Here is a 25,609-nt window from a genome sequence, read left to right as displayed (position 1 = left end):
ACTCATTTGTATGTCAAGTGCCTCTACACACCAGTAGAGGACTTTCCTGAAACAAATACATGATTTGCTCTTGTACATGTTGATGTGGTAAGCCCATTACCTCCATTGAATGAATAACATTAAATTCTAACTATGACAGATCGATTTACTTGCTGGCCAGAAGCAGTGTCTGTTGATAACATCTCCACAGAAACCTTCACTTCTGATTTTGTTTCAAGCTGGATTTCTCAATTTGGTTGCCCACTACATGTCCCAACAGACTCCAGCCACCAATTTGAATCACACATGTTCACTCAACTCTACAAATTCTGTGGCACTGTTCACAACAAAATGACAATTTACATCCAGTGAGTTATCATTATGAAAGAAAGCTGACACCATTCACTAATGGTAGCACTTGTGCGCCATGCACTGATGGACCACAGCTGTACCAATTGTTTAACTTGGTCTAAGGAACATTTACAGGTCTGACTTGCAACAGCGAATCTAGTTTTCTGCAACTTCCTGGAGAGTTGGAGATGTGTAGTTCTACAAGCTATCCAACCACAACCATTTTGATTTTGTACTTTAATCGAGAGAACATATGTCAGAGATTCATTCTTGTGAAGCTTTGGGACATTACTCACCTTCCCACTATATACATAGTGACCTAGGAATATGTGCAAATGTCTTCTACATACAGATGTCATCTTCATACAGATGGAGTCAAACACCCACTTCAACCACTGCACTTAAGTCCACACAGAGTCCTACAATGGTAGTAGATGCTCTGAACATAATGGTAAACAGCAGGCTCTCTATCATCTTGATTGACCATGTCAAACCTGCATCTGTTTTCTAGGAAGTACTACCAACTGATATACCACAGCTAAAAACTTCTTTGCAAGTATCAGAACCACCAATAGTGCCAGCACCTACACCATCTGCTTCAGACCATCCTCCAGAACTCAACACATGATCAGGACAATGTGTACATTTCCCAACATACTTCCTCGACAGTGCTCCACTTTCCCCGACGGGACTGGTATAGCAACTCACATTTTCCTGGTGCAGTGTCATGACATGCAGCGTTGTGTGTGTGTTTATTTACATCACAACAGCTAAACATTTTTTGCGCTAGCTGCCAGAGGTGCTGGTTAATTTCTTAGTAACATGCTTATTCTTATTTTGTGATCTACCGTTTCCAGAGATATATTCCTTTCAAGTTACTTCATTACAGACTAAATAATATATGTGATACAAAGCAAAAAACAGACCTCTTGTTGAAAAATTCGGATTTTGGATATTTGTGATGGAAAAGAGATGTTTTGAGGTAAAGTGTTTTAAATCTTCACTTTTTACAATTGTTTAGTTGGACTATTTAAGAGACAAATTCTGCATATAAATTATCGTAAAATGTCCTTTGTCAAATGGTGCAGAGTTTTGTAAGTTACCATTCCATATTATGCTGTTAGCCCCTTCAGACTATAGCACATTGTAATATACCTAAATTTAAAACCAAGTGAGAGAAATTAGTTAACATTGTGCTGCTTTTTTGGGGGCAGAATATTATTACATTCATTCTATGTTATGGCCAAGTGCAAATTGGCAACATCTGTAGGTTTTTATAACTCTCAAACAAAAAGGGGCTGCTTGTCTTGTTTGGCTGTACTGTAATCACAAATTGTTTGTCATTTATACAAAGCTTCTCTGAGCTCCTTAAAATGCCTCTAAAAATTAGGAGATGCTGTTTTGTAAAGCATTACATACACTTTTGTGAGACTTTGGGAAGAAGCCTCTTGTTGGCCAATGTTAATTCCCCATTATGATAACATATCTGTTTTCAGAATCTGACAGCAGTTGCTTTTAATCCTGTTATTGGCTCCTGTTTGTTCCAAAGAACTTCCAAAACAATGCAAGCATGTGCAGAATGAAGTAAATTATAATAATAAAAAATGAAAATGAATATTTTAGACTTTATCAAAGATTTTTGCTTTTAATGAGTATTTCACTTCTCTGGCATGAGGTCAGTTTTGACTTTCTACCTCACATATAGATTCATTCTTATATTTCAGAGAACATTCTACCAATAAAACTTCTCTGGGCTGCTTACTCTTAATAGCTCCCATTTCTGTGCAAATTAATATAGTTTTGTTTGTTCCTTGTCTGAGAGTTTATATTCATATGACAGTCAGGCTAGGGCTCGACATAATAAATTTAAAAGCTTGACCACAGTGTCAGCCAAACAAGTTGATACATGATTAGTATTACACAACATAATAAAATTGTGAGTGGGTTCCTTTTCTGAACTAAGAACAAACTTGATCTCCACAGTTGTTTTACTGTAGTTAAGTATATTTTAGATTCTCTTCCTGATGGGACCTGTGAGCCATGGTTAATAAATGAATGTAAGAACCCTAAGCATTTGAAAATTCCTAAATTCTTGCCTGTTGATGACATGTACAAAAATATGCTACTAATTTGTTTTTCTTCCACCTTATTCCTTAACCATTGGCACAGGAGGGTCACACCATGTTAATAAAACTGTTTCTTAGGATCCAAGTATTATTTGTGTATGAGCTAATGAAAAAGGAACAAAGAAGCTTTTGGAGAAAGTAGTATGACAGCATTATTTTAATCCAACAAAGGTTCAGGTAGAGTAACAATACTGAAAAAATGTAAATTCTTTTATAGAAATGTCACTACAAGTTTCTTGATGTGCATGTTCCTTTTGTTACTAAATGAAAATTAGTGAAATTACACAGACACATTTTAATATTTTCATTCTTGTTGACATTACAGTCACAATGTATTTTATATGAGGACCAATCTATTCTATAATCAGTTTTGATAGTTTTCACATACAAACTATTATAGAATGCTTCTGAATGCCTTAGTGTATATTACAATCTGAAATCAGACAACAGTGTATCAAAATATTCCACTTCATTCAAGTTCATAACTGTACATAGGAGCATAAATTGCACAAACATTGTACAATACTGCAAGTGACTACACTTAATGTGTTCCACTTGATGGTGATTCTAGCACTCTGTTTTTGTACAATTTATGACCCTGTGTGAACTTTGCCCTTTAGATGATGACGCATACTAAGGTGTTTCATACCACTTAAAAATGGCTTGTTTGCCAAAACTAATTGCGGAATAAATTGGGCATTATACTCATTACAGTTGCCAGGTGAATTGTGATTTCATGAATATGTATGTACATTTTCACTTGTTTATTTGTAGTTAACATACAGAATATTAATGATTTTTTTACTTTCCATAATTTTCCCATTTGGCAATGCACCATTCCTGGTATTATCAAGTTATTCTTAGGCATATAATTTATTCATGCTTGCCTCAAAAACTATCGATGTTGTTCATCTCTTCCTTTCTTCTATGATTTTTTTAAAATACAGTTTTCATTCTCAATATTTTATGCAATCACTAACAACAACAGATAAGGTACCAAATGGAATAAAAATGGATAAGTTTAATTACTAGTCTTTATTTCATACCTACTTCAGTTTTTAAAAAAGGAACAAAGTAAATATACTGTAACGAACAAAATAGAAAAATTGTATTTGAAAAACCACAATTAAATACACCTAATAGCCATATAAACTGTTCTGTTTCAGCTGAGTCTACATTTGATCTTGACTCAAGCACAGAATCCACAGAAGCATCACCAGAAGTGAGCCACAGATCAAGACGTGGCATGGTAGCAAGAAGAGGGGCGCCCTCCAGGTAGTGCAAGTAGGTGCTGCGATATTTGCATGCATGAGTAAAGAAAGTAAAACAGTTCATATTTTATGTATGTGTTTAGTTAGAAAATGGAGGTTATCAGACTCAATCTGGTTAGTGGTACACATCTGGATGATGGGTAAGGTTAACTGCAGCAAGTACCATGTATAACAAAATCATTAATATGACTCAGCTCTTATAGGATAATCTACATTTGTATCTGCATGGATACCCTGCAAATCATGCTTATGTGTCTTAACAATAATTCTCTATTATTCCTCTCTCAAACAGCACACGGAAAAAATAAACACCTCTTTCTTTCCGTGTGACCTCTGATTTGCCTTACTTTTTTATGAAGATCATTTCTCCCTATGTAAGGTGACATCAACAACATATTTTCGCATTCAGAGGAGAAAGTTGGTGATTGAAATTTCTTGAGAAGATCTCGCCACAATGAGAAACGTCTTTGTTTTAATGATGTCCACTCCAAATTCTGTAGCATGTCTGTGACACTCTCTTCCATTTCTCAATAATACAAAACATGCTGCTCTTCTTTGAACTTTCTTGATGTACTCTATCAATCCTATCTGGTAAGGATTCCACACTGCACATCCGTACTCCAAAGAGGATGGACAACTGTAGTGTAGGCAGTCTCTTTAGAGGGTCTGTTGCACCTTGTAAGTGTTCTGCAAGTAAATTGCAGTCTTTGGTTCACCTTCATTACAACATTTTCTATGTGTTCCTTCGAATTGAAGTTTTTTGTAAATGTAATTCCTAGGTATTTTGTTGAATTTATCGCCTTTAGATTTGACTGATTTATTGTATAACTGAAGTTTTACAGATTCCTTTTAGCACTCATGTGGATGACCTCAGACTTTTCATTATTTAGGGTCAATTGCCAATTTTCACACCACACAGATATCTTTTCTAAATTGTTTTGCAATTTGTTTTGATCTTCTGATGATTTTTCTAGATGATAAACAACAGCATCATCTGCAGACAACTTAAGATGGCTGCTGAGATGTTCTCCTAAATCATTTGTGTAGATAAGGAAGAGCAGACAGTCTATAACACTACCTAGAAGAATGTCAGAAATCACTTCTATCTTACTTGATGACTTTCCATCAGTTACTATGTACTGTAACGTTCCAGACAGGATATTATGAAACCAATAGCATAACTGAGACTGCTTGTGAGGTACAGTGTCAAAAGCCTTCTGGAAACCTAGAAATGTGGAATCAAATTGAAATCCCTTGTCAGTAGCACACAACATGTTGTGTGAGTAAAGAGATAGTTTTGTTTTTCACAAGAACGAGGGTTTCTAAATCTGTGTTGATTGTGTGTTAATAGACCATTCTCTTTGAGGTAATGCATAATGTTTAAACACAATACACAGGGTGTTCATTTTAACTGAAGACATTGGACTATCTTGAAAACTACACATAAGTTATAGTTCCAATTTGTTTGTCTCAGGGGGGGACATCCAACGATACCAAACTTGACCCCCCCCCCTCCCCCCACCCAACCCTGTGATTGGGTGGTAGGTGCAACTTTGAAATCTGCAATGGAATTTTGTATTGCAGATTACTACCCTATGGTAAAATCTACATACATTTTGTCTGAAGTATCTTCATTTCACCACCGATGGTGCCGTAATTATAGGAATAGAAATGTGTATACAACTGTAATTTATGATGTGTACGTCAATTACATAATGTGCTGGACAACTTTCATGCTGACTGCATACATTGTCAAACATCCAGGGCAACATCCTGTTATAGTACCGATAGTTCCTATCAAAGACTTAATACTGCCATTTTCTCTATTCGAACGATGTCAAAAGTGAGTGATACTTTGACACGTAAATTAGTCTACTTTGCTTATTTTCATTCACTTATGTCATATGGTATTATGTTTTGGGGTAACTCTTCCTATTCTAGAAGGATATTTTTGGCTCAGAAACGGGTGGTTCGAGCAATAAGTGGTGTGAGTTCACGAACCTCTTGTCAACCTCTGTTCATGAGTCTGGGTATTTTGACATTGGCCTCTCAATATGTATATTCCTTATTGTCGTTTCTTGTTACCAATATTAGTTTATTTCCAAGAATAAGCAGCTTTCACTCGGTTTACACTCGGCAGAAATCAAACCTCCATTTGGATCGGACTTTCTTAACTCTTGTGCCAAAAGGTGTGCAGTATACTGCTGCATCCATTTTCAATAAGCTGCCACTCAAATTCAAAAATGTTAGCAGTAACCCACACACTTTCAAATCGAAACTGAAGAGTTTCCTCATGGGTCACTCCTTCTATTCTGTTGAGGAGTTCCTTGAAAGATTAAGCTGATTCTTATTGTACTGCTGATAGTGTTTATTTAAACTTATGGACTGGCTTTTTTCAGGTTCATGAACCTTTATTTTTATCTGTTATTACTTTTATGTTGTAAGTTCATGTACTGACACGTTCCATGACCTTGGAGATTTGCTCCTCAATTTGATCCTATGGAACTTGACGTGTAAATAAAATAAATAAATAAATATTCCAAAAACAGTTGATATTTGCATCCACTCAACGTGCCATTGATAAAATACAAACCAATGAGTTTGTTCTCCATGATGCCACACCATACATTAATCAACTAAGTATGTTGATGGTCAAGTTGCCGCAATCAGTGGGGATTGTCTACACTTCAGTAATGCATGTTATGCTGGTTAATGCTACAGTGGTTTGTGGTTGTAGGCTCAACAGAAAATAGTACCTCAGCAAAGAACTGGAGGGTTGTTTGCATTTCTTGACATGCCCATTCACAAAACACTGCCTGGTTATGGAAATCAGTTACATGTGGAATGGACTGTACTTATGACACTGCAGTATTGTGCCAGTATTACCTACGGACATACCAGAATCGTGGAGTAACTACCAGGTGTTTATCTGTGGGTTGTGCTGCATTGCCACTAGTACAACTATTTCATTAGCTCCTCCTGTAAAACGTCTGCTTTGTTTCCTTTTCCAGTCTATATGCTGCCACCAGACATAAAGGCATTCACAACCTTGTAAAAGAATGAATGAGAACAAGCTTTCTCTAGAAAATGCTCGACATAAAAGGCAACAGCAGCCTCAACATTTCTCCCACCTTCTTCATATATAGGATCATTTCCATTTTTCCATCTGTGGTTGCAATATTCATCGTCAACTTGCATGTCTGTTGTCCAAATGATAGGTAGGTCTGTGGATAATAAACACTGCACAACTACTGTAATGTTTAGAGCCGCTATCTGTTCTACATCTGCATGATATGTGAGCTCCGGTCACAGTGTACTGCCTACTGTGATCGTCATTGTTTGCTACACAGTCACAGTGGTGGGTCAAGTCGTCCCCTGCTCATTAAGTCAGAGGAATGTAATGTTGGGAATGAGGTTTCCAATTAGAAGTTATGATACACTGGCCTGTCCTACCCTCACAGCAAGGAGGCGGGGTCCAACATGCCACTGGATATTCAAGGTCCATTGAGTAGCTCGTCAAATTATGATTGTGTACCCATTTCTATTCCTCCGGTTACGGTGCCATCTATGGTGAAATGAAGAAAATGCTTCAGACAAAATGTATGTATATTCTGCTGTAGAATTGTAATCTGCAATAAAAAATGGGGGTCCCCATGGAAGACTGAAAAGTTGCCTTGCTTCCCTCCCCCCCTGCTGCCCACAAAGAGGGTGGGGTGGCAGGTCGAGTGTGATATCTTTGTATGTCTCCCTCTGAGATAAACAAATTGAAGTTATAACTTTTTTTTTGATCCAATGTGCAAAGCAGTTTTCAAGATATTCCAAAAATGAACCTAATTGGTATATAATCTGGCCCAGGAGACCTGCTTAAAAAAATAATCTAATTTTTCCTCTTTGTTTCATGAGGTAATGTAGCCTCTGGATGAAATGTGAGCCCAATTAGATGAGAACTTAATCAAAAGATTACATTTCAAATATATTTTACCAACTAGGACAACAGTTAATACTGAAATTAGTGGCGGCTCATAACCACACATTCACTATTATCTCGCAAATGGTTTGTTTGCAAGCCCATGTTTACTGGAACATTTTTCATTCTTCTGTTATAGACTTCCACCCTTGTCAGTTCTCACTGATAATCATGAGCTAGGCACATCTTTCAGCCTTGTGCCCTAAGTGGCCACTTGTGTTGCTTGAGCCTTAAAACAGGCCTGCCCCTATATCACAGTAACAGTAACAGTAATAATAATAATAATAATAATAATAATAATAATAGTAAGAGTGATAATACTGTTGTTGTTGTTGTGGTGGTGGTGGTGGTGGTGGTGGTGGTGGTGGTGGTAGTGGTGGTTGTTTGTGGTACACCAGCATATGAACTACGGTCCACTATTAGGATTTACAAGGCAATAAACTATGCTGAAATGAAGTATGGTATTTTGATACCACTGCTCCCTATTGGCTTTCCATAATTTACTGAGGGTGTATGGACATCAGTACTGTATCTTAAGAGTCTCAAAGGACACAATCTCCTGAGCTAACATCACAAAATGTCTTGAAAAGAAATTACATAAGTCTTCCCCAACTGATACATACACCTAGCAGATCAGAATGAAACTGTGAAGCTGTAAAGATGATGACTATGATAAAAATAATCACATTCTTTAACAATGAGAAATATAAAACAACAGGTCAAGGATGTGGGGCTTGTGATCATTTCTAAACAATCTGAATGAACAAGCCATCTTGGGAAACATTAAAATACCCTCCATGACAGTTTAAGAAGCAGGTTATATATTTCACAAAATCTTACTGTAGAACAGTTGGAAGATCAGTTGTAATGCCATGTTACCTGAATATTATTTATTGGTAGAATACCAGGGAAATGCTGCCGGTCAACAAAGGAAACTGCTTAAAAATCACTTGTGTGATCAGTTCTAGAATATTTCTCAAGTGTGTGGAACCAATACCAAATAGGATATTGACAATGCACGAAAAGAAAGATTGCTACTTACCGTAAAGAAGACATGTCAGGTTGCAGACCGGCACAATTAAAAGACACTAACATAAAGCTTTCGGCCACACCTTTCATCAGGAAAAGAGGGACACACACACCATTCATACACACAAGCAAGCACACCTTATGCACACACGACTGCCCACTCCAGCATCTCAGACCAGAGTTGGTGGTTCATGTATGCAGGAGGTGTGTTTTTTTATGTGTATGAATGGTGTGTGTGTGTGTGTGTGTGTGTGTGTGTGTGTGTGTGTGTGTGTGTGTGTGTGTGTGTGTCTTTTGGTGATGAAGGCTGTGACAAAAGTTTCAATTGTGCCTGTCTGTAACTTGTGTCTTCTTTATAGTAAGTAGCAATCTGTCTTTTCCTGTGCTGTTGATATTCCTATCTGGAGTTTCTATTGTTTGAATAGAATATTCAACATATACAGAGAAGGGCAGTATGAACTGTCACAGGCTTGTTTGATACATAGGAGAATGTCACATCTATACCAAACAGAAACTTGAAAAGGGTGGAAAGGGGGGGGGAATAAGAAGCACATAAATTACAATGTAAGACAAGTGGTTGATTTTCATTGAAATTTACCAACCAACACAAAAATTCATGCATCATGTCATGCAAACACTTGACATACAGTCATACTAAATAATACATATTTAAAGTTTTACAGCCAATGGCTGCAGTACTAATGTATCAGAGGAAGAAACTTGAATTAAGTGTCTTGAAATTATGTCTGACTCTACATGGGTCACTACATTTGCCTTAAGTAAGGCTCAAAGTCATGAATGGTGTCACAAAACTTGTGAAATTTGTTGAGTCAAACAGTGAGCTACTGAAAAAAAAGAAAATCATCATAAATACAAAATAAGTGCTCAAAATCATTTACCTCAATCAGAGGTTCGGAATTCATAGACGCAGACATTTATTATTTTCTGTTTATCATATGTACCAATGGAGTAAATAAGAATTACAAAATTTCATAATCTCACAAGGACACTCATTTTTCTGAGAATGCCATGAAACAAAAATGTAACTTCAAAACTACTTATACTACAAAACTGCAACTTATTTCATAGCAAACGCCTTGGTTTATGTGGAACACAATAATGTAATATTTGCTTGATTTCACTCAAACTCAAAGAAAAAATATTCTAGAAGTTCTCAAAAACACTCCTTTTGTGTTCTCAAAAATAATATATTTCTTATGAGTATGTTTAGGAACACTGGTTTAAATTTCAAGACAGAGAAAATGGTTTCTTTGGATATAATGTTAACATTATATAGAGTAAAAGAAAGCTGCTTGCGTTGGTCGAGATCCAGTGACTGTTAGCAGAATATGGAATCGGTGGCTTCAGGAGGGTAATATGGAACACCGTGCTGAACACTATGTGCCGCAAAAGATTTTATACAAAATCTTCAAGCTCACACACTTCTTTTATGTGGTTGTGTTGCTTCCCTGGTGATTTGAAAACAGCTGAGCCACAGGCTTGCATTGATGTCTTAGCTTCACTGGATACTCTCTGAACGGTCCTCAAACCAACACCACAGGTTTCAGCTGTCTGCTCCTGGCATTTGGCAATGGTATGACCTGTGCCTTGTGCCAGTGTGGATTCAGCAGAAGATTGCTGACAATGATTTCATGACAATAACATCCCTGTAATGGACTGGCCTGTACAGAGTCCTGACCTGAATCCTACAGAACATCTTTGGGACGTTTTGGAATGCCGACTTCATGCCAGGCCTCACCACCTGACATCGATACCTCTCCTCAGTGCAGCACTCCATGAAGAATGGGCTCCCATTCCACAAGAAACCTTCCAGTACCTGATTTAACATATGCCTGCATGAGTGGAGGCTGTCGTCAAGGCTAAGGGTGGGCCAACACCATACTGAATTCCAGCATTATCAATGGAGGATACCACGAACTTGTAAATGCAAATCAGTGCAAGATGTTTGAAATTATCAGAAAAATAGGTCTAAGCCTTTGAAAGCTTGCAAATGATGTTGTTTTATTAAATAGATCCAGATGTTATGTTGATTTCATGCCTGACCATTCTTATCACCTTTAATGCAGAGCTTTGCTGAGAGCAGGATCTTGCCTCACTGATGTTGCTATGTCACAATACATGGTGGGGACCTCTTGGGGGTTGGATGATGTTTTGGTATATTTGTAAGCATTTAGTTTTCCAGTCTGTCAAATGCTGAATCAGGTCATATACACAGTCCAGAGGCTGTAATCTGCATTTGACTGTTATAGTGATGGATGGTACTAAATAAATAGATGAACAGAACATTAAAAACTTAATGAAGCTCAGCACTGGTGCCACTCCACAGTACCATTGGGCAGCTTAGAATTTGGCCCAAAAAGGCATAGTCAAGATGTGTTGTTAGTAATTAGACGAAATTTGTAGTCATATAAAAAGATTTTAAATTTCTGCAGACCAAAAATAATGTTCAGAACTCCCTTTCCAATCTGATAGTACTGCTCACATGTTGGTGACAAGGTTATTGATAGAAAACACAAAAGCTTCTCAGGATCTTTGGAAATGTATGTGAAGAAAGACTTTCATGATTCCATGCTCAAAAGCATCAGTTGCTAAGATCAGGCACTCATTTGGTTGAAATGTTGATTGATAGGGTGTTAATTTTAGTTGGTTTTGCAGTTTCTGAAACACCTCTTGATGAGACCTGGGACCACTCGTACTTCTTTTTTTTATTCTTTTTTCCAGTGAGGTTTACAATGTTTTATAGAACTATGTCCTGTGACAGCACACCTAAATTAAATTAAATGGTTATTCATCTCAATTGAACAGTAAGAATATTCACACTCTTTGAAATGCTACAGTCTGTTGTGCCTGTTTTGGAGAAACACTTTGTTTTGTATACCTTTGTGCAGGGCAAGGTCAAGGTGTGTTGTAGCTTCTAGGATGGTCCAATTCACACACTGACTTGTTACTGACAAGTTAGATCCAATTAGCCATTGTTGGTTATGTTATCCACTATTACTTTTGCCCCATGATGGAAGACTGATACGCATCATCTCTAACTCCACAATCCAAATACCATTCCATTTTACAATCACCTCCCTGATTATTTCCCTTTTACAATTATCCTTATGTCTTTCCAGTCGCTTTTCAACTGTCCTTTTGGAATACCCACACATGTCTCTACAAGTACAGCATGTCCTGTAAATTCCTACTTTTTTCAGCAGTTTTTGAGCATCTGTGCTCAACCTTAGGTGTGCCTGTATGTTTTGGGCATGTTTGTAGAGATGACAATATTCTGTTTCCTTGAGATCTTACCCATAACATCTCCAAAGGACCTCACATTTCACAGATGGCTGTACATAACTGTGACCTTTATGTGGTGGTCTAAAATCTCTTTTTATTTCAGAGCATAATTTCCCATTCTTCAACAACACATTAATGATATTTTCCAGTGCAACATAGACCACCTACAGTTCACCGATCTTCTTGCTCTACCTGAATACAATTTTGCAACACTGCTCTTTTGCCACAGATGGATATTTGCATTCTGGTTGCCGTGGCAGTCCGTTTGTAAGTAGAGTACATACTGCTGCAGAAAATCAAGTTCCCCCCACCCCTTTGCAACTCTGCATACAGCCACTTCAGTGTGTTTATGACATGACAGTAGCTTTCCATGCTGTAAGTTTGACCACCAATGTGAAAGAAGATATAAAGGTTGAAGACTGTAACTCCCTGTTGATCTCCCAATCTGTGCATAAGGGAAATGTGTAAACACTAGTATCTTATGTCTGTATTTCCTCCATATAGATATGTTACTTCCTATCCATACAGTGTACTTTCCACATTAGTTTAGTTATATCATGTTCCATAGACCATTTTCATGATTATGTTATCAATATGATGTGGAACAAGTCAGATTACAGGATATATATGAAACACATGAATAGTGCTAATATTAATGTTACTGAAATTTTTAGTTCTACACATGCAACTACATTTAGAGGTACATTATTATTATTATTATTATTATTATTATTATTATTATTATTATTATTTTACCAGTTCTGAAACAGAAATTCATCTATGGAATAGAAGGAGTTGTCGAAAAGAAATGATTTTAAGTTAGATTTAAAACTTGATCTGCTACCTGCCAGACACTTTATGTTGGGCAAATGATCAAAGATTTTTGTTGCTGAATGATGTACTCCTTTTTGAGCAACTGACAGCTTCAGTAACAGATAGGAAAGGTCATTTTTCCCTCTAGTGTTGTACATTTGAACATCACTATCCTTCGCAAATTGAGATGGATTTTTTATAACAAATTTCATTAGTGAATATATGTACCCTGATGGTGCAGTTAAAATACCTTACTCCTTGAATAGGTGCATATATGATGGGTAAACACCACTAATTATTCTCACTGCTCTCTTTTGTGCAATCAATACTTTATGTTTAAGAGGTGGGTTACCCCACAAAACTATTCCATAAGACATTATTGAGTGAAGGAAGGTGTAAGCAGATGAATGATGAATACTAACTTCACTTAATGAAGGTTTATTCAGCACTTATATATGCAAGAGCGTGGATTGAACTGCCTCTGGCCATAACACATACGGTATATATACAGTTACAGAACATTCCAGTACAAGGATTCTTGCCATTTTTGGATACTTCTAGAATGTACTCGAAAAGAATATAGAAATTAAAATTTCTCAGTTCAGGTGAGTTTTGAACTCATGACCCTCCTTGCAACAATCTAGTATCATAACCACTACACTCCAGTGACTGCACTACTCACAAGGGAACCTCCCCATCGCACCCCCCTAAGATTTAGTTATAAGAAGGCACAGTGGATAGGCCTTGAAAAACTGAACACAGATCAATCAAGAAAACAGTAAGAAGTTGCATGGAACTATGAAAAAAATAAGCAAAATATACAAACTGAGTAGTCCATGCGGAAGATAGACAATATGAAGGACAATGTGAGTTCAGGAGCACCGTGGACTCGTGGTTAGCGTGAGCAGCTGTGGAACGAAAGGTCTACGGTTCAAGTCTTCCCTCGAGTGAAAAGTTTAATTTTTTATTTTCAGGCAATTATTATCTGTCTGTCATCACTTTTTTGGGAGTGATTATCACATCCACAAGAAAACCTAAATCGGGAAAGGTAGAAGAATCTTTTTACCCATTCGCCAAGTGTACAAGTTAGGTGGGTCGACAACATATTCCTGTCATGTGACGCACATGCCACCACCAGTGTCGTATAGAATATATCAGACGTGTTTTCCTGTGGAGGAATCGGTTGACCTATGGGCTTGCGATCAAATGTTTTCGGCTCCCATTGGAGAGGCATGTCCTTTCGTCTACTAATCGCACGGTTTTGTGGTGCGGTCGCAAAACACATGCACTAAACTTGTTACAGTGAACAGACACGTCAATGAAGGAACAGACAAGAGCATAACTTTGCAAAATAATGAAAGTAAATTTTTCTCTCCAGGGAAGACTTGAATCCAGGACCTCTCATTCCGCAGCTGCTCACGCTAACCACGGGACCACGGCACACTTGATCCTACATTATCCTTGATGTTGCCTATCTTGCACATGGACTACTCAGTTTGTATATTTTGCTTTTTTTTTTCATAATTCCACACAACTTCTTTCTGTTTTCTCGACTGATCTGTGTTCAGTTTTTCAAAGCCTATCCACTGTGCTAACTTATAACTAAATCTGGGGGGCGGGTGGGGGGGTGGGGGGGGGGGGGTGCGATGGGGAGGTTCCCTTGTCAGCTTCTTCTGCAAAATTGCTCCCTCCTTAAGAGAGCAGCATCTCGGTGTTACATCCTCCTATTGCGGGAACGAGTCATCGGTCCTGCATACCCTGACTCCCGATGACTGATGTTCGCCATGGCAGTGATCTTCTTAGAACTTCCCTTGCCACTACGCTCTTCATTACCATTCCACTTGTTGCCTGTCGCTGGAGCTTCGAATTTACCCTGGGCTGCAGGATCCTTATAGGGCTTCATTCAAAGGACATGGAACGTATCTTTGATCTTTTGTCGATTTGTGTCAGGGTCAAAATCTTCACCTTCATACGTAATATCACACAACTCTCTTACAACCTTGTAAGGTCCAAAGTAACACCTGAGGAGCTTCTCAGAGAGACCAAACTTCCGAACTAGAGTGAAGGTAGGCAACAGTACGGTGGCGATCATTTTCTTGAGCCTGCAGCGTGCGGAGTCAGGCAAACTGCCAAACTTTCTTAGCTCTGGTTAACATCTGGCCGATGTAGTCATCATCCATGTCATCAGGATGTAACAGGAACACAGTGTCCATTGTCGTCGTCGCCTCATGCCCATGCACTAAGAAAAATGGCGTAAATCCTGTGGTGTCTTGTTTGGCAGTATTGTAGGCAAACGTCACAAATGGTAGCACCTCATTCCAGCTGCTCTGCTCAACATTGATGAACATTGATAGCATGGCAGCCAAGGTCTTATTAAGGCATTCAGTAAGCCTGTTAGGTTGCGGATGGTAGGCAGTTGTCATGTGAAGAGTAATGTTGCACCGACGGTTTATCTCTGTCACAAGATTTGATTGAAAAACTTTCCCTTGATCCATAATTAACAACCTTGGGGCACTGTGTTTTAATACAATGTCTTCTATGATGAATTTGGCTACCTTGAATGCTTCGGCTGTTTTCACGGCTTTTGTAATGGCATAGCACATCTGATAATCAGTGCAAAGAACAAGCCATCTATTGCCACTAGCAGACGTTGGAAATCATCTGAGGAGGTCAATACCAGCACATTGGAAAGGTGTTTCAGCTGGTGGAATTGGTTTGAGTTGGCCAGTTCATTTCTGAGGAGCTGCCTTTCTCCTCTGGCACTCTTGACAGTGCGACATATAGTGACAGACACTCCTAAATAAACCTGGCCAGAAAAATCTCTTGCAGATCCTATCATATGTCTTAATAAATCATAAATGTCTGGCCTCAGGTGTGTCATGGAATTTCTGCAGAACATCTAAGTGCATGTGTTTAGGAATCACTTGTAGCCACCTATTTCCAAACGGAGCTAAGTTTTTCTTGCAAAGTAATCCATTAGCTACCTTAAATTGTCCTTTCAAACCCTCTGTCCAATTTAAGGCAAGCATAATTTGAGATATCTTGGTGTCCTTCTTCTGCTCAGCAGAGAGATCCTGGAGTGCAGTGAGACAGTCACTATCTTCATCAAAGTCTTGGTGGTCATGCACAAGGTTTCTTGAGAGACAGTCAGCATCTTCGTGTTTTCATCCACTCTTGTACACTATGGTAATGTCAAACTCTTGAAGATGTAGTGCCCACCTGGCGAGTCATTCTGTTGGATTCTTAAGACCTGTCAACCAACAAAGTGAATGGCCTTCCATAGACGTACTGTTGAAATCTGCAGATGGCCCAGATCACAGCAAGACATTCGCTTTCTGTAGTTGAGTAGTTTCTCCTGGATTTTGTAGGTGTCCTGGAAGCATAGGCTATAACCTAATCTTGTCCATCCGAAATCTGCACCATAACAGTGCAGAATCCATACCCATTGGCATCTGTGTGTAGTTCTGTAGGTGCTCTCTCATCATACAGACCAAGTACAGGGTCAGTCGTCAGAGTTTTTTTAAGCACATTGAAACAATCTTGTTGAGCACCACCCTAGATACATTTAGATTCGGCTGTTAACAACTCTTGGAGTGGCCTGGGTTTGATACAAAAGTCTTTAATAAAATGACGGTAATAAGAACACAATCCGAGGAAGCTTCTCACATCTCTAATACTTTTAGGGATAGGAAATTCCATTATAGCTCTCACCTTTTCTGGGTCTGGGTGCCCAAGTATTTTGATTTTTTCTGCTCCAAAGAGACACTTTCTTGGATTAAGTTTCAGTTTGGCTTGTTGGAGATACTTAAGAATGGCCCTCAGTCTTTTTATGTTTTCATCAAATGTCTCTGAGAACACTGTAATGTCATCTAAATGACAAAGACACATTGTCCACTTCAGGTGCCTCAGAAGATTATCCATTATTTGCTCAAAAGTTGCTGGTGAATTACACAAACCAAACGCCATTACCTTAAACTCATACAGGCCCTCAGTTGTGATGAATGCAGTTTTCTCATGATCAGCCTCATCTACTTCGATTTGTCAGTATCCCGAGTACATGTCCATGGTTGAGAAAAATTTAGCCCCCTTCAGACAATCTAGTGTATTGTCAATTCGTAAATGTCCTTTTTAGTTATCTTATTAAGCTTCCTGTAATCAACACAAAAGCGCCAACTGCCATCCTTCTTCCTGACGAGTACCACTGGTGACGACCATGGGCTCTGCAAAGGCTGAATGATGTCATTCATCATCATTTTCTCTACCTCGTCGTGAAATCATTCGACATTCCGTTACTGACACACGGTATGCTCTTGGTTTATTGGTTGATGGTCTTCAGTGCTAATCAAGTGCTTCACCATCGATTTGTCTAATTTGCTCTTCACCTGTGGATTGAAGCATTCAGAGAACTCTTGAAGAATGGAAAGTAGCTTCTTCTGTTGTTCCTTAACAAGATCTGGTGATAGTTAAGCTAGAAGATCTTATCTCTTAGTGGTAGTGCTAATTTCGCCCACAGACTCGGAATGGGAGGTTTCTGTGATGCTCAGCTTTTCTGCAATTAATGGCTCAGCATTTCCTATGCACATGTGCCTTGGAAGGATCTGCGGTTCTTGGCGACAGTTAACTATCCACAATTCACTGAATCCATTCTTAAATGAGACAACAGAGGCTGGGATGACCAAGTTATTCTTCCGTAGTATGCTTCTCTTACATTCCACTACAAGAGCCATGGGTTGATGCATGGCATGACATGACAGATACCTTTCTAGCACTGACTGCAGGAATGATAACTTCATACAGCACACATACTCTCCACACACTTGGATGTGCATCTTCCTGTACACAGTACCTCATCTTGTCTAGCAAATCTTCGAGTGACCACAATCTATAATTGCCTGCGAAGCTTTCAAAAAGTCCCATACAAGAATGACGTCATGACTACACTCGTATAAGACAATGAATTCTAAATGCTGTCTATGGCCACTTATACCCACACGAATGACACATCTTTCTGTAGTTTTTACATATTTCCCATTAGCCACCTTCAGCAGAGACATTTTTTTGTCGAAAATACGGTTTTCTGAAGCTGGTGACGGTAATTTTCCAAAATGACTGAATATCTGAATATGATGCTCCAGAGTTCATGAGAGCTTGGTCTGGTCGGACATCCATGAGAATATCAATGTAGTTTCCTATCATTTTTGTAGCGATCGACGGCGGAGGATTCTTCTTTCCGGCGGCCTCACCTCCAAGGAAGGTCGCACCCTTTAGTTTTACAGGTTGTGGCAGCTAGGTGATCGGCTGGAGCTTCTAAACGGCGATGGAGACCTTGACCAGCGTGGTGGGGAACATCCTCTCCAGCGGCTAACTTGTGGTGATGGTGACCTTCGTCGTCCTGCACCCACATTTTCGTTTTCATGTTCGTCGTTCCGGTGTTGGTGCCGGCTAAGATTGGTCTGCTGTCTTCTGGCATGGGCATCATCAAATATCTGCCGCCTTTCTCAACAATAGCACACCACATGTCCTGGTCGTCTGCAGTGGAAACATACTCATTGGTTATCCTAGATCCTCCAGATATCAGTCTCTATTGGTGCATGAACAGATTCCTCATGCAGCATTGTAGGAACACAACTTCGCCTGGGTCTCAACTTTTTTACCATTTTAAAGGGACATGGAGGACGAGAAATTGGGTTCAATGTCTGTTCCATTTCCTCCCTTATGACCTCTTGCCCACCGTGCAGTCCAAGTACCTTCTGATCTTCCTCTCTTACTATCTGACAAAGAACACTTGTGAAATCAATTTCTTCCTCCATCACAGACATTGATATGATATTTGGAAGCCATTCAAACTTCTTGCATGTAATTCTTTTTTGATGCATTGTCTCGACATACTGGCACCATTTTATGAAGTCATCTGCTGATGAGACCTTCTCCAGGAGTAGGGCTTGGTACATGTCCTCAGCAACACCCTTCATGAGATGTCCAACCTTATCTTCCTCCTTCATTCGAGGATCCACTATTTTACACAGCTGCAAGACATCTTGAATGTAGGATTCCATCATTTCTCCTGTGTGCTGTGCCCTGATAAATTAATCTTCAGCCTTGTACTTCTGTCATTGTGTGTTGCCAAAATACTTGCGCAGTTCCCCTGTAATACTTCCCAGTTTGTGAACTTCTCCTCATTGTTCTCACACCACTGCTTGGCAGGGTCCTCCAAGTAGAAAATTACATTAGCCAAACACACAGTGTCATCCCATTTGTTAAATTTGGCTATAAGCTCACATACATTCAGCCACTCGTTTGGATCTTGGCCATCGTCACCAGAGAACCCAGGATGTTTCATGTGGTGAAACACAGTTGCTATCATTGTAACATCCTCTTCTTCTTCTGTCTCTGATAGACTGCAAACTGTTGAATATGGCTCGAACTCTGGTTTCTCGCCACTTAAACAGTGGCCCTGATGGGAACCACTGTGTCATCGATAATGTGTGCTATCACAAGTTCCAATACCCAGCGTCTCCACCAGAATTATGTCACGTAGAAGAAAGTGTAATTAGACAAATGATGAACACTAACTTCACTTAATAAAGGTTTATTCGGCACTTGTGCATACAAGAGCGTGGAGCAAACTGCCTCTGGCCAGAACACATACAGTATATATACAGCTACAGAACATTCCAATACAATGATTCTGGCCATTTGTGGATACTTCTAGAATGAACTCGGACAGAATATAGAAATTAAAATTTTTCATTTCAGGTGAGTTTCGAACTCATGACCCTCCGTGCAACAACCTAATATCATAACCACTACACTACAGCGACTGAGACATTCGGCTTCTTCTGCGACAATATGCAAAGTACGTTAGGAGGCTGATCTGTTTATTACCAAGACTAGAGATTATACGAAGAGCAGAAGACGCTGAATTTAATTGTTTGAGAATCTCAGTAATATGATTCTTCTAGTTCCGTTGTCATCAATATGAACACCCAAAAATTTGGAGAAGTCTACCCTGTTGACTGAGCCCTGTTCACCTGCCACATCAATTGTCAGTATGACTCTATTCGAAGTACAGAACTGGCTATAGTCAGTTTTTTCAAAATTAAGGGAGAGTCCATTTTCTGAGAACCACTTAATAATTCTTTGAAAGACATCCTTAACAATATCTTCAGCTGCTTTTTTTCTGGAATTGGATCTATTACAACATTCGTGTCATCTGCAAAAAGTACTAGTTCTGCTTGCTGAACGTTAAGTGAGAGGTCATTCACATGAATAAGGAACAGCGGAGGACCCAAAATTGAACCCTGTGGGACTCCCTTTGTGGTAACTCCCCATTCACTAGAATTTACCACTCTCCCAACATTATCTATGTTATTCAGCACAATTTTTTGCTTTCTATTCGTTAAGTATGATTCAAACCAGCTGTGTGTATAGCCTTCAATTCCATAAAACCTTAGTTTTTCTTAGAATGTGACATGATCCACACAGTCAAATGCCTTGGAAAGATCACAAAAAATACCAACTGGAGATTATTTCTGTTATTTAGGGCTTGTACTATTTGATGAGTAAATGTATAGAAAGCATTCTCAGTCCAGTAACCCTTCCGGGATCCAAACTGTGACATGCTGAGTAAATTATTTTCACCTATACATACCACTACTCATGAATACATAACTTTTTCGAATATTTTAGAAAATGAAGTCAGCAATGAAATTGGTCTATAATTATTTAAGTCACTCTTGTCAACTTTCTTATGAAGAGGTTTAACAATTGCGTATTTCAATTTGCCTGGAAAAATTCCCTGTGCCAGAGAAGCATTACATATATCACTAAGGACTCCACTTATCAACAACACTTCAAAATTCTGTTAGAGACTCCATCAACACCATATGAGCTCTTGTTTTTCAGTATATTTATAATTCCCTTAATTTCAGTGGGGGATGGTGCTATTTCTAAAGGCCTAAAGTCCTGGGGAATGACATTTTTAACATACTGCTTTTGCTTCTTCAACTAAACCCTTTAACCCTATTTTTACTGCTACATTCAGAAAGTGATTGTTAAAAATACTTGCAACTTGTGAATTATCACTCATAACATCGTCATTTAGCTTTATTGCTATGGTATGCTGTGCACTGTCAGGCTGCCCTGTTTCCCGTTTGACAATATTCCCAATAGTTTTATTATCTGCATTATTCATTTCTGTCAGAACGCATAAGCTTCTCAACTTCTTAATGACTTTCCTTAAAATATTACAGTATCTTTTGTAGTAAGCAAGTAACATCAGATCCTGACTTATTCTGGCCTGTCCGTTTATTTCCCTCTTCCTCTTACACAATATCTTCATTCCCTTAGTAACCCATGGCTTACTTGACTTTGTAATGGCTTTTTTCAATAACATTTCAGGAAAGCAACTCTCAAATATTGAGATAAATTTACGGTGGAATAAATTGAATTTAGCATCAGCATCATTTCCAGTGTGTACTTCATCCTATTCTAAATCTTCTAGGCTGCTCTTAACACTCTGTACCCTGTTCGCATCAATAAGCCTCCCTGCCTTGCATGAACCTGCCTCAAGCCTGTAAGATGCTATATGTGTTATTTCCATTAACTGTGCATGATTATCAGATAGCCCATTAACAACTGGGTACACATAAACTGTTTCTGCCTGAGCACTGTCTATGAAAATGTTATCAATAAGTGATCTACTGCCCTGCTGCACACGAGTTGGAAAATTTACAACAGATATTAGATTGAAATAACCAATCAAAGATTCTAGCTCATTTTTCATAGAAATCCGCATTAAAATCACCACAAACCACTAACTGCTTATTTTTGTCTAACAGGTAGCTCAATAATGCCTCTAGATTTTCCGTGAATAGCTGAGAGTTACCTTGAGGGGACCTGTAGATTGTTACAATTACTATAGAAGTGTATTGCAGTCGCAACTCACAAGCACAGGCTTCAAGGATATGATCTACACAAAAACTATTTGTTTCAATATTTTGTACTTTGTGTCCAATTTTTATATAAGTAGCAACTGCTCCTTTTTCCATGTTGACTCTACATGAATAAGATGCTAATCTGTAATCCCTTAAATTTAACTTCTCCATCGCTGCGGTTACATGGTGTTCAGAGACACACAAATCATCCATACCTTCAGAATTTACCCCATTTTCTAGGCATACAAGAAGCTCATCTATCTTATTTTTCAATCCTCTAATGTTCTGATGAAACACACCAATTTTATTTCTTTGGATACTCCTACAGACATTATGGCACTGTTCTGTTTTAATCTCTTTCAGTACTCTCTGTCTGTTACCTGGCTCTTGCCCAAAAAGTGTGTTTCTGGAAGTGAACAGGTTTTTGCTTCACAAGCAGCCTCTCCACACTTGCTATCCATTTCTCAGCCCATTATGTGCCAATGGGCTGAACTGAAAAATAGAAATCCTCTCTGAGGAAAGTACGCTTGTGAAATTTTTAACAGTAAATCACACTGTGATTGTAGTGAATGCCACTGGAGTTGGATGAGCATCCCCATGATGCTTTCACACTATGCACCACTAATTAAATATGCTGCTCTTCTTTGAATCACCTGAATTTCCTCTATCAATTGTTTCTGTTACATGTCCCAGAATGATGAACACTTTTCAAATATAGGTTGAACAAGAGTTTTGTAAGCTGCCTCCTCTGTGAGTGCAATATATTTCCAGAGAACCCCTGCAATTAATCTCAGATTGGTATTTGCCTTACATGCAATTAGTGTTATGTGGTCATTCCAATTTAAATTACTTCACCTGCACACTCCCAAATGTGCAACAGGTGTGACTGCTTCCAATGCTTGTTCATCAATTGTGTATTCATACAACAACAGTGCTTGCCACCTATTTTGTGTAATAAGTTACATGTTGTTGTTGTGGTATTCAGTCCTGAGGCTGGTTTGATGCAGCTCTCCACACTACTCTATCCTGTGCAAGCTTCTTTATCTCCTGGTCCGTACTGCAGCCTACATCCTTCTGAATCTGCTTAGTGTGCTGGGAAAGTTAAAAGTCCGCCTTAGAGCGGCTAAAAGTGGGCAGTCCAGCAAGAGATGGACGACCATCTTTTGTGAGCCACAGTGACACTGAGATGTGTCCTTGCGATGGAGGAGGTAACCATGTGCCAGCCACATATGGTCAATGCAGAGCCAACAGAGAACCAGAGTCCTTGCGAGAGGTGCGCAAGGAGGTCTTCCACATATTCGTAGTTTCCTTAATGGCATGCAGCTTGTTGTACGTACTGAGGTTATGCCATTCCGTCTCCCAAAGCCGCAAAACCTTGCAGCGTAATATTGAACACAGGTCAGTTTCAGAGAAGCCGATCTCCATAAGCAGTTTCCGCACAGCCTGTTTGGCCAGCCGGTCAGCAAGTTCGTTGCCTAGGATTCCAACATGACCTGGGGTCCAGACGAACAATACTGAATGACTGGACTGTTACTGGGCATAGGTGGACTCCTGGACGGTCGCTACCAAAGGATGACTAGGGTAGCACTGGTCGATAGCTTGCAGGCTGCTCAAGGAGTCAGTACACAAGAGAAATGACTCGCCTGGGCATGAGCGGATGTGTGTTCAAGAGCACGAGATAAGGCCGCCAGCTCTGCAGTGAAAACACTGCAGCCATCTGGTAGGGAGCGCCTGAACATAGGCAAAGCTAACGTGACCATCAGCCACCGAGCCATCAGTGTAAACCACTTCATGGCCCCAGTATACTTCGAGAATTGAGAGGAAGTGACAGCAGAGAGTTGCAGGGTTAACTGAGTCCTTAGGGCCATGTGAAAGGTCCAGGCAAAGCTGCAGCCTAGGTGTACACCATGGAGGTGTTCGTGAATGAACCTCAAGTATAGGTGGTAAAGGCAAAGACTCCAGTTTGGAGAGAAGGGATCGCACATGAACTGCAATTGTAAGTTCTGACCTGGCCACCAATGATGGAGATGAACTGCCGTGGGCGGGAAAAGGAGGCGGTAATTCGGATGCACAGGAGAACTACAAATGTGTGCAACATAACTGGAGAGCAATTGCACATGCCTAACCTGCAATGCAGAGACCCCGGCCTCCACCAGGACGCTGGTCACCAGACTCGTCCTAAAAGCTCCTGCCACTAGGCAAATGCCACAGTGGTGCACTGGGTCGAGTAAACACAACACTGAGGGTGCCATCAAACAATAAACCACACTCACATAGTCAAGGTGGGATTGAACAAGGGCTCTGCACAGCTGCTGCAGCATAGAGCGATCAGCACCCCAGTTGGTGTTGCTCAGGCAGCGGAGGGCATTGAGATGCTGCCAGCACTTCCACTTGTGAGGAACCAATTCAATCGGGAATTGAAAACCAGTCTTAAGAATCGATATGTCTCCACCACAGTGGATGGATTGTCATTAAGGTAAAGTTCTGGTTCCGGATGAACAGTACGACACCGACAGATGTGCATAACACACGACTTTGTGGCCAAAAACTGGAAACCGTGGGTTAGAGCCCATGTCTGCGCCTTGTGGATGGCTTCCTGTAGGCGCCGTTCAGCAACACCAGTACTGGTGGAGCAGTACGAAATGCAAAACTCGTCAAAACTCTGCATACAGAGAAGGTGAGACAGATGGCCCTACAGCTGCTGCAAGACCATTAATGGCGACTAAAAATAGAGATACACTTAATACGGAGCCCTGCAGACCCCATTCTCCTGCATGTGGAGGGAACTATGGGAGACACCAACTCGGACATGGAAAGTACGAAGTGACAGGAAATTGTGGATACAAATTGGGAGCAGGCCTCGGAGACCCCACTCATATAATGTGGCAAGAACATGATGTTGCCAGGTCATGTCATACGCTTTTCATAAATCAAAGAAAATGGCAACCAGGTGTTGGCGTCTGGAAAAAGCTGTTCGGATGGCAGACTCGAGGGACACAAGATTATCAGTGGTAGAGCAACCTTGGCGGAAGCCACTCTGACATGGAGCCAGTAGGCCACGTGACTCCAGGACCCAACCCAACTGCCGACATACCATATGTTCCAGCAGCTTACAAAGAATGTCGGTGAGGCTGATAGCTATCCACATCAAGCGGGTTTTTACCAGGTTTAAGCACCGGAATGATGGTGCTCTCCCACCATTGCGATGGAAAGACGCCATCGCACCAGATCCGGTTGAAGATGATGAAGAGATGTCGCTTGTAGTCAGATGAGAGATGTTTTATCATCTGACTGTGGATCTGATCTGGCAATATGCAAGGGCACTGGGGAGCTCCCACTCTGTAAATGGGGCGTTACAGGGTTCACTGTGGCGTGTAGCGAACAGAGTGCTTTCCTTTCCATCCGCAATTTGAGGGTACAAAAGGTTGGTGGGGTAGTTCTCCAACACAGAGGCTTGAGCATAGTGCTCAGCAATCATGTTTGCATCAGAAAATAACAAGCCACTGATGTTAATGCCAGAGACACCTGTTGGGGTCTGGTACCCGAAAAGATGTTTGATCTTTGCCCAGACTTGGGAAGGTGACATATGGCACCCAAAGGTCAAGACGTATCTCTCCCAACACTCCTGCTTCCGTCTTTTGATAAGCTGACGAACGTGGGCATAGAGAGACTTAAAGGCTATGAGATGCTCCAGCGAAAGGTGCCACTTATGCCGCTGTAGAGCTCACTGGCGCTCCTTAATTGCTTCAGCGACTTCCGGCGACCACCAAGGTACCGCCTTTTGCCGGGGGCACCCTAAAGAGTGTGGGATCGCATTTTCTGCCACAATTGTTG

At 40.0% G+C, this 25,609-nt stretch overlaps 1 protein-coding gene across 1 annotated transcript in view; it reads left to right on the top strand.

Moving 5' to 3' along the window:
• The window catches only part of LOC126271931 (Down syndrome cell adhesion molecule-like protein Dscam2), a 1,166,847-nt gene that overhangs the window by 1,129,824 nt on the left and 11,414 nt on the right, over nucleotides 1-25,609 (top strand). Inside the window, exon 30 of the mRNA XM_049974347.1 lies at nucleotides 3,623-3,731. Coding sequence (XP_049830304.1) covers nucleotides 3,623-3,731 — 109 coding nt within the window. The remainder of the gene's footprint in view (nucleotides 1-3,622; nucleotides 3,732-25,609) is intronic.

Source organism: Schistocerca gregaria, chromosome 5 (assembly GCF_023897955.1).
Source record: "Schistocerca gregaria isolate iqSchGreg1 chromosome 5, iqSchGreg1.2, whole genome shotgun sequence".
NCBI lineage: Eukaryota > Metazoa > Arthropoda > Insecta > Orthoptera > Acrididae > Schistocerca > Schistocerca gregaria.
The sequence above is the reverse complement of the archived record's forward strand: the minus strand, read 5'-3'. Positions and strand labels throughout refer to the sequence as shown.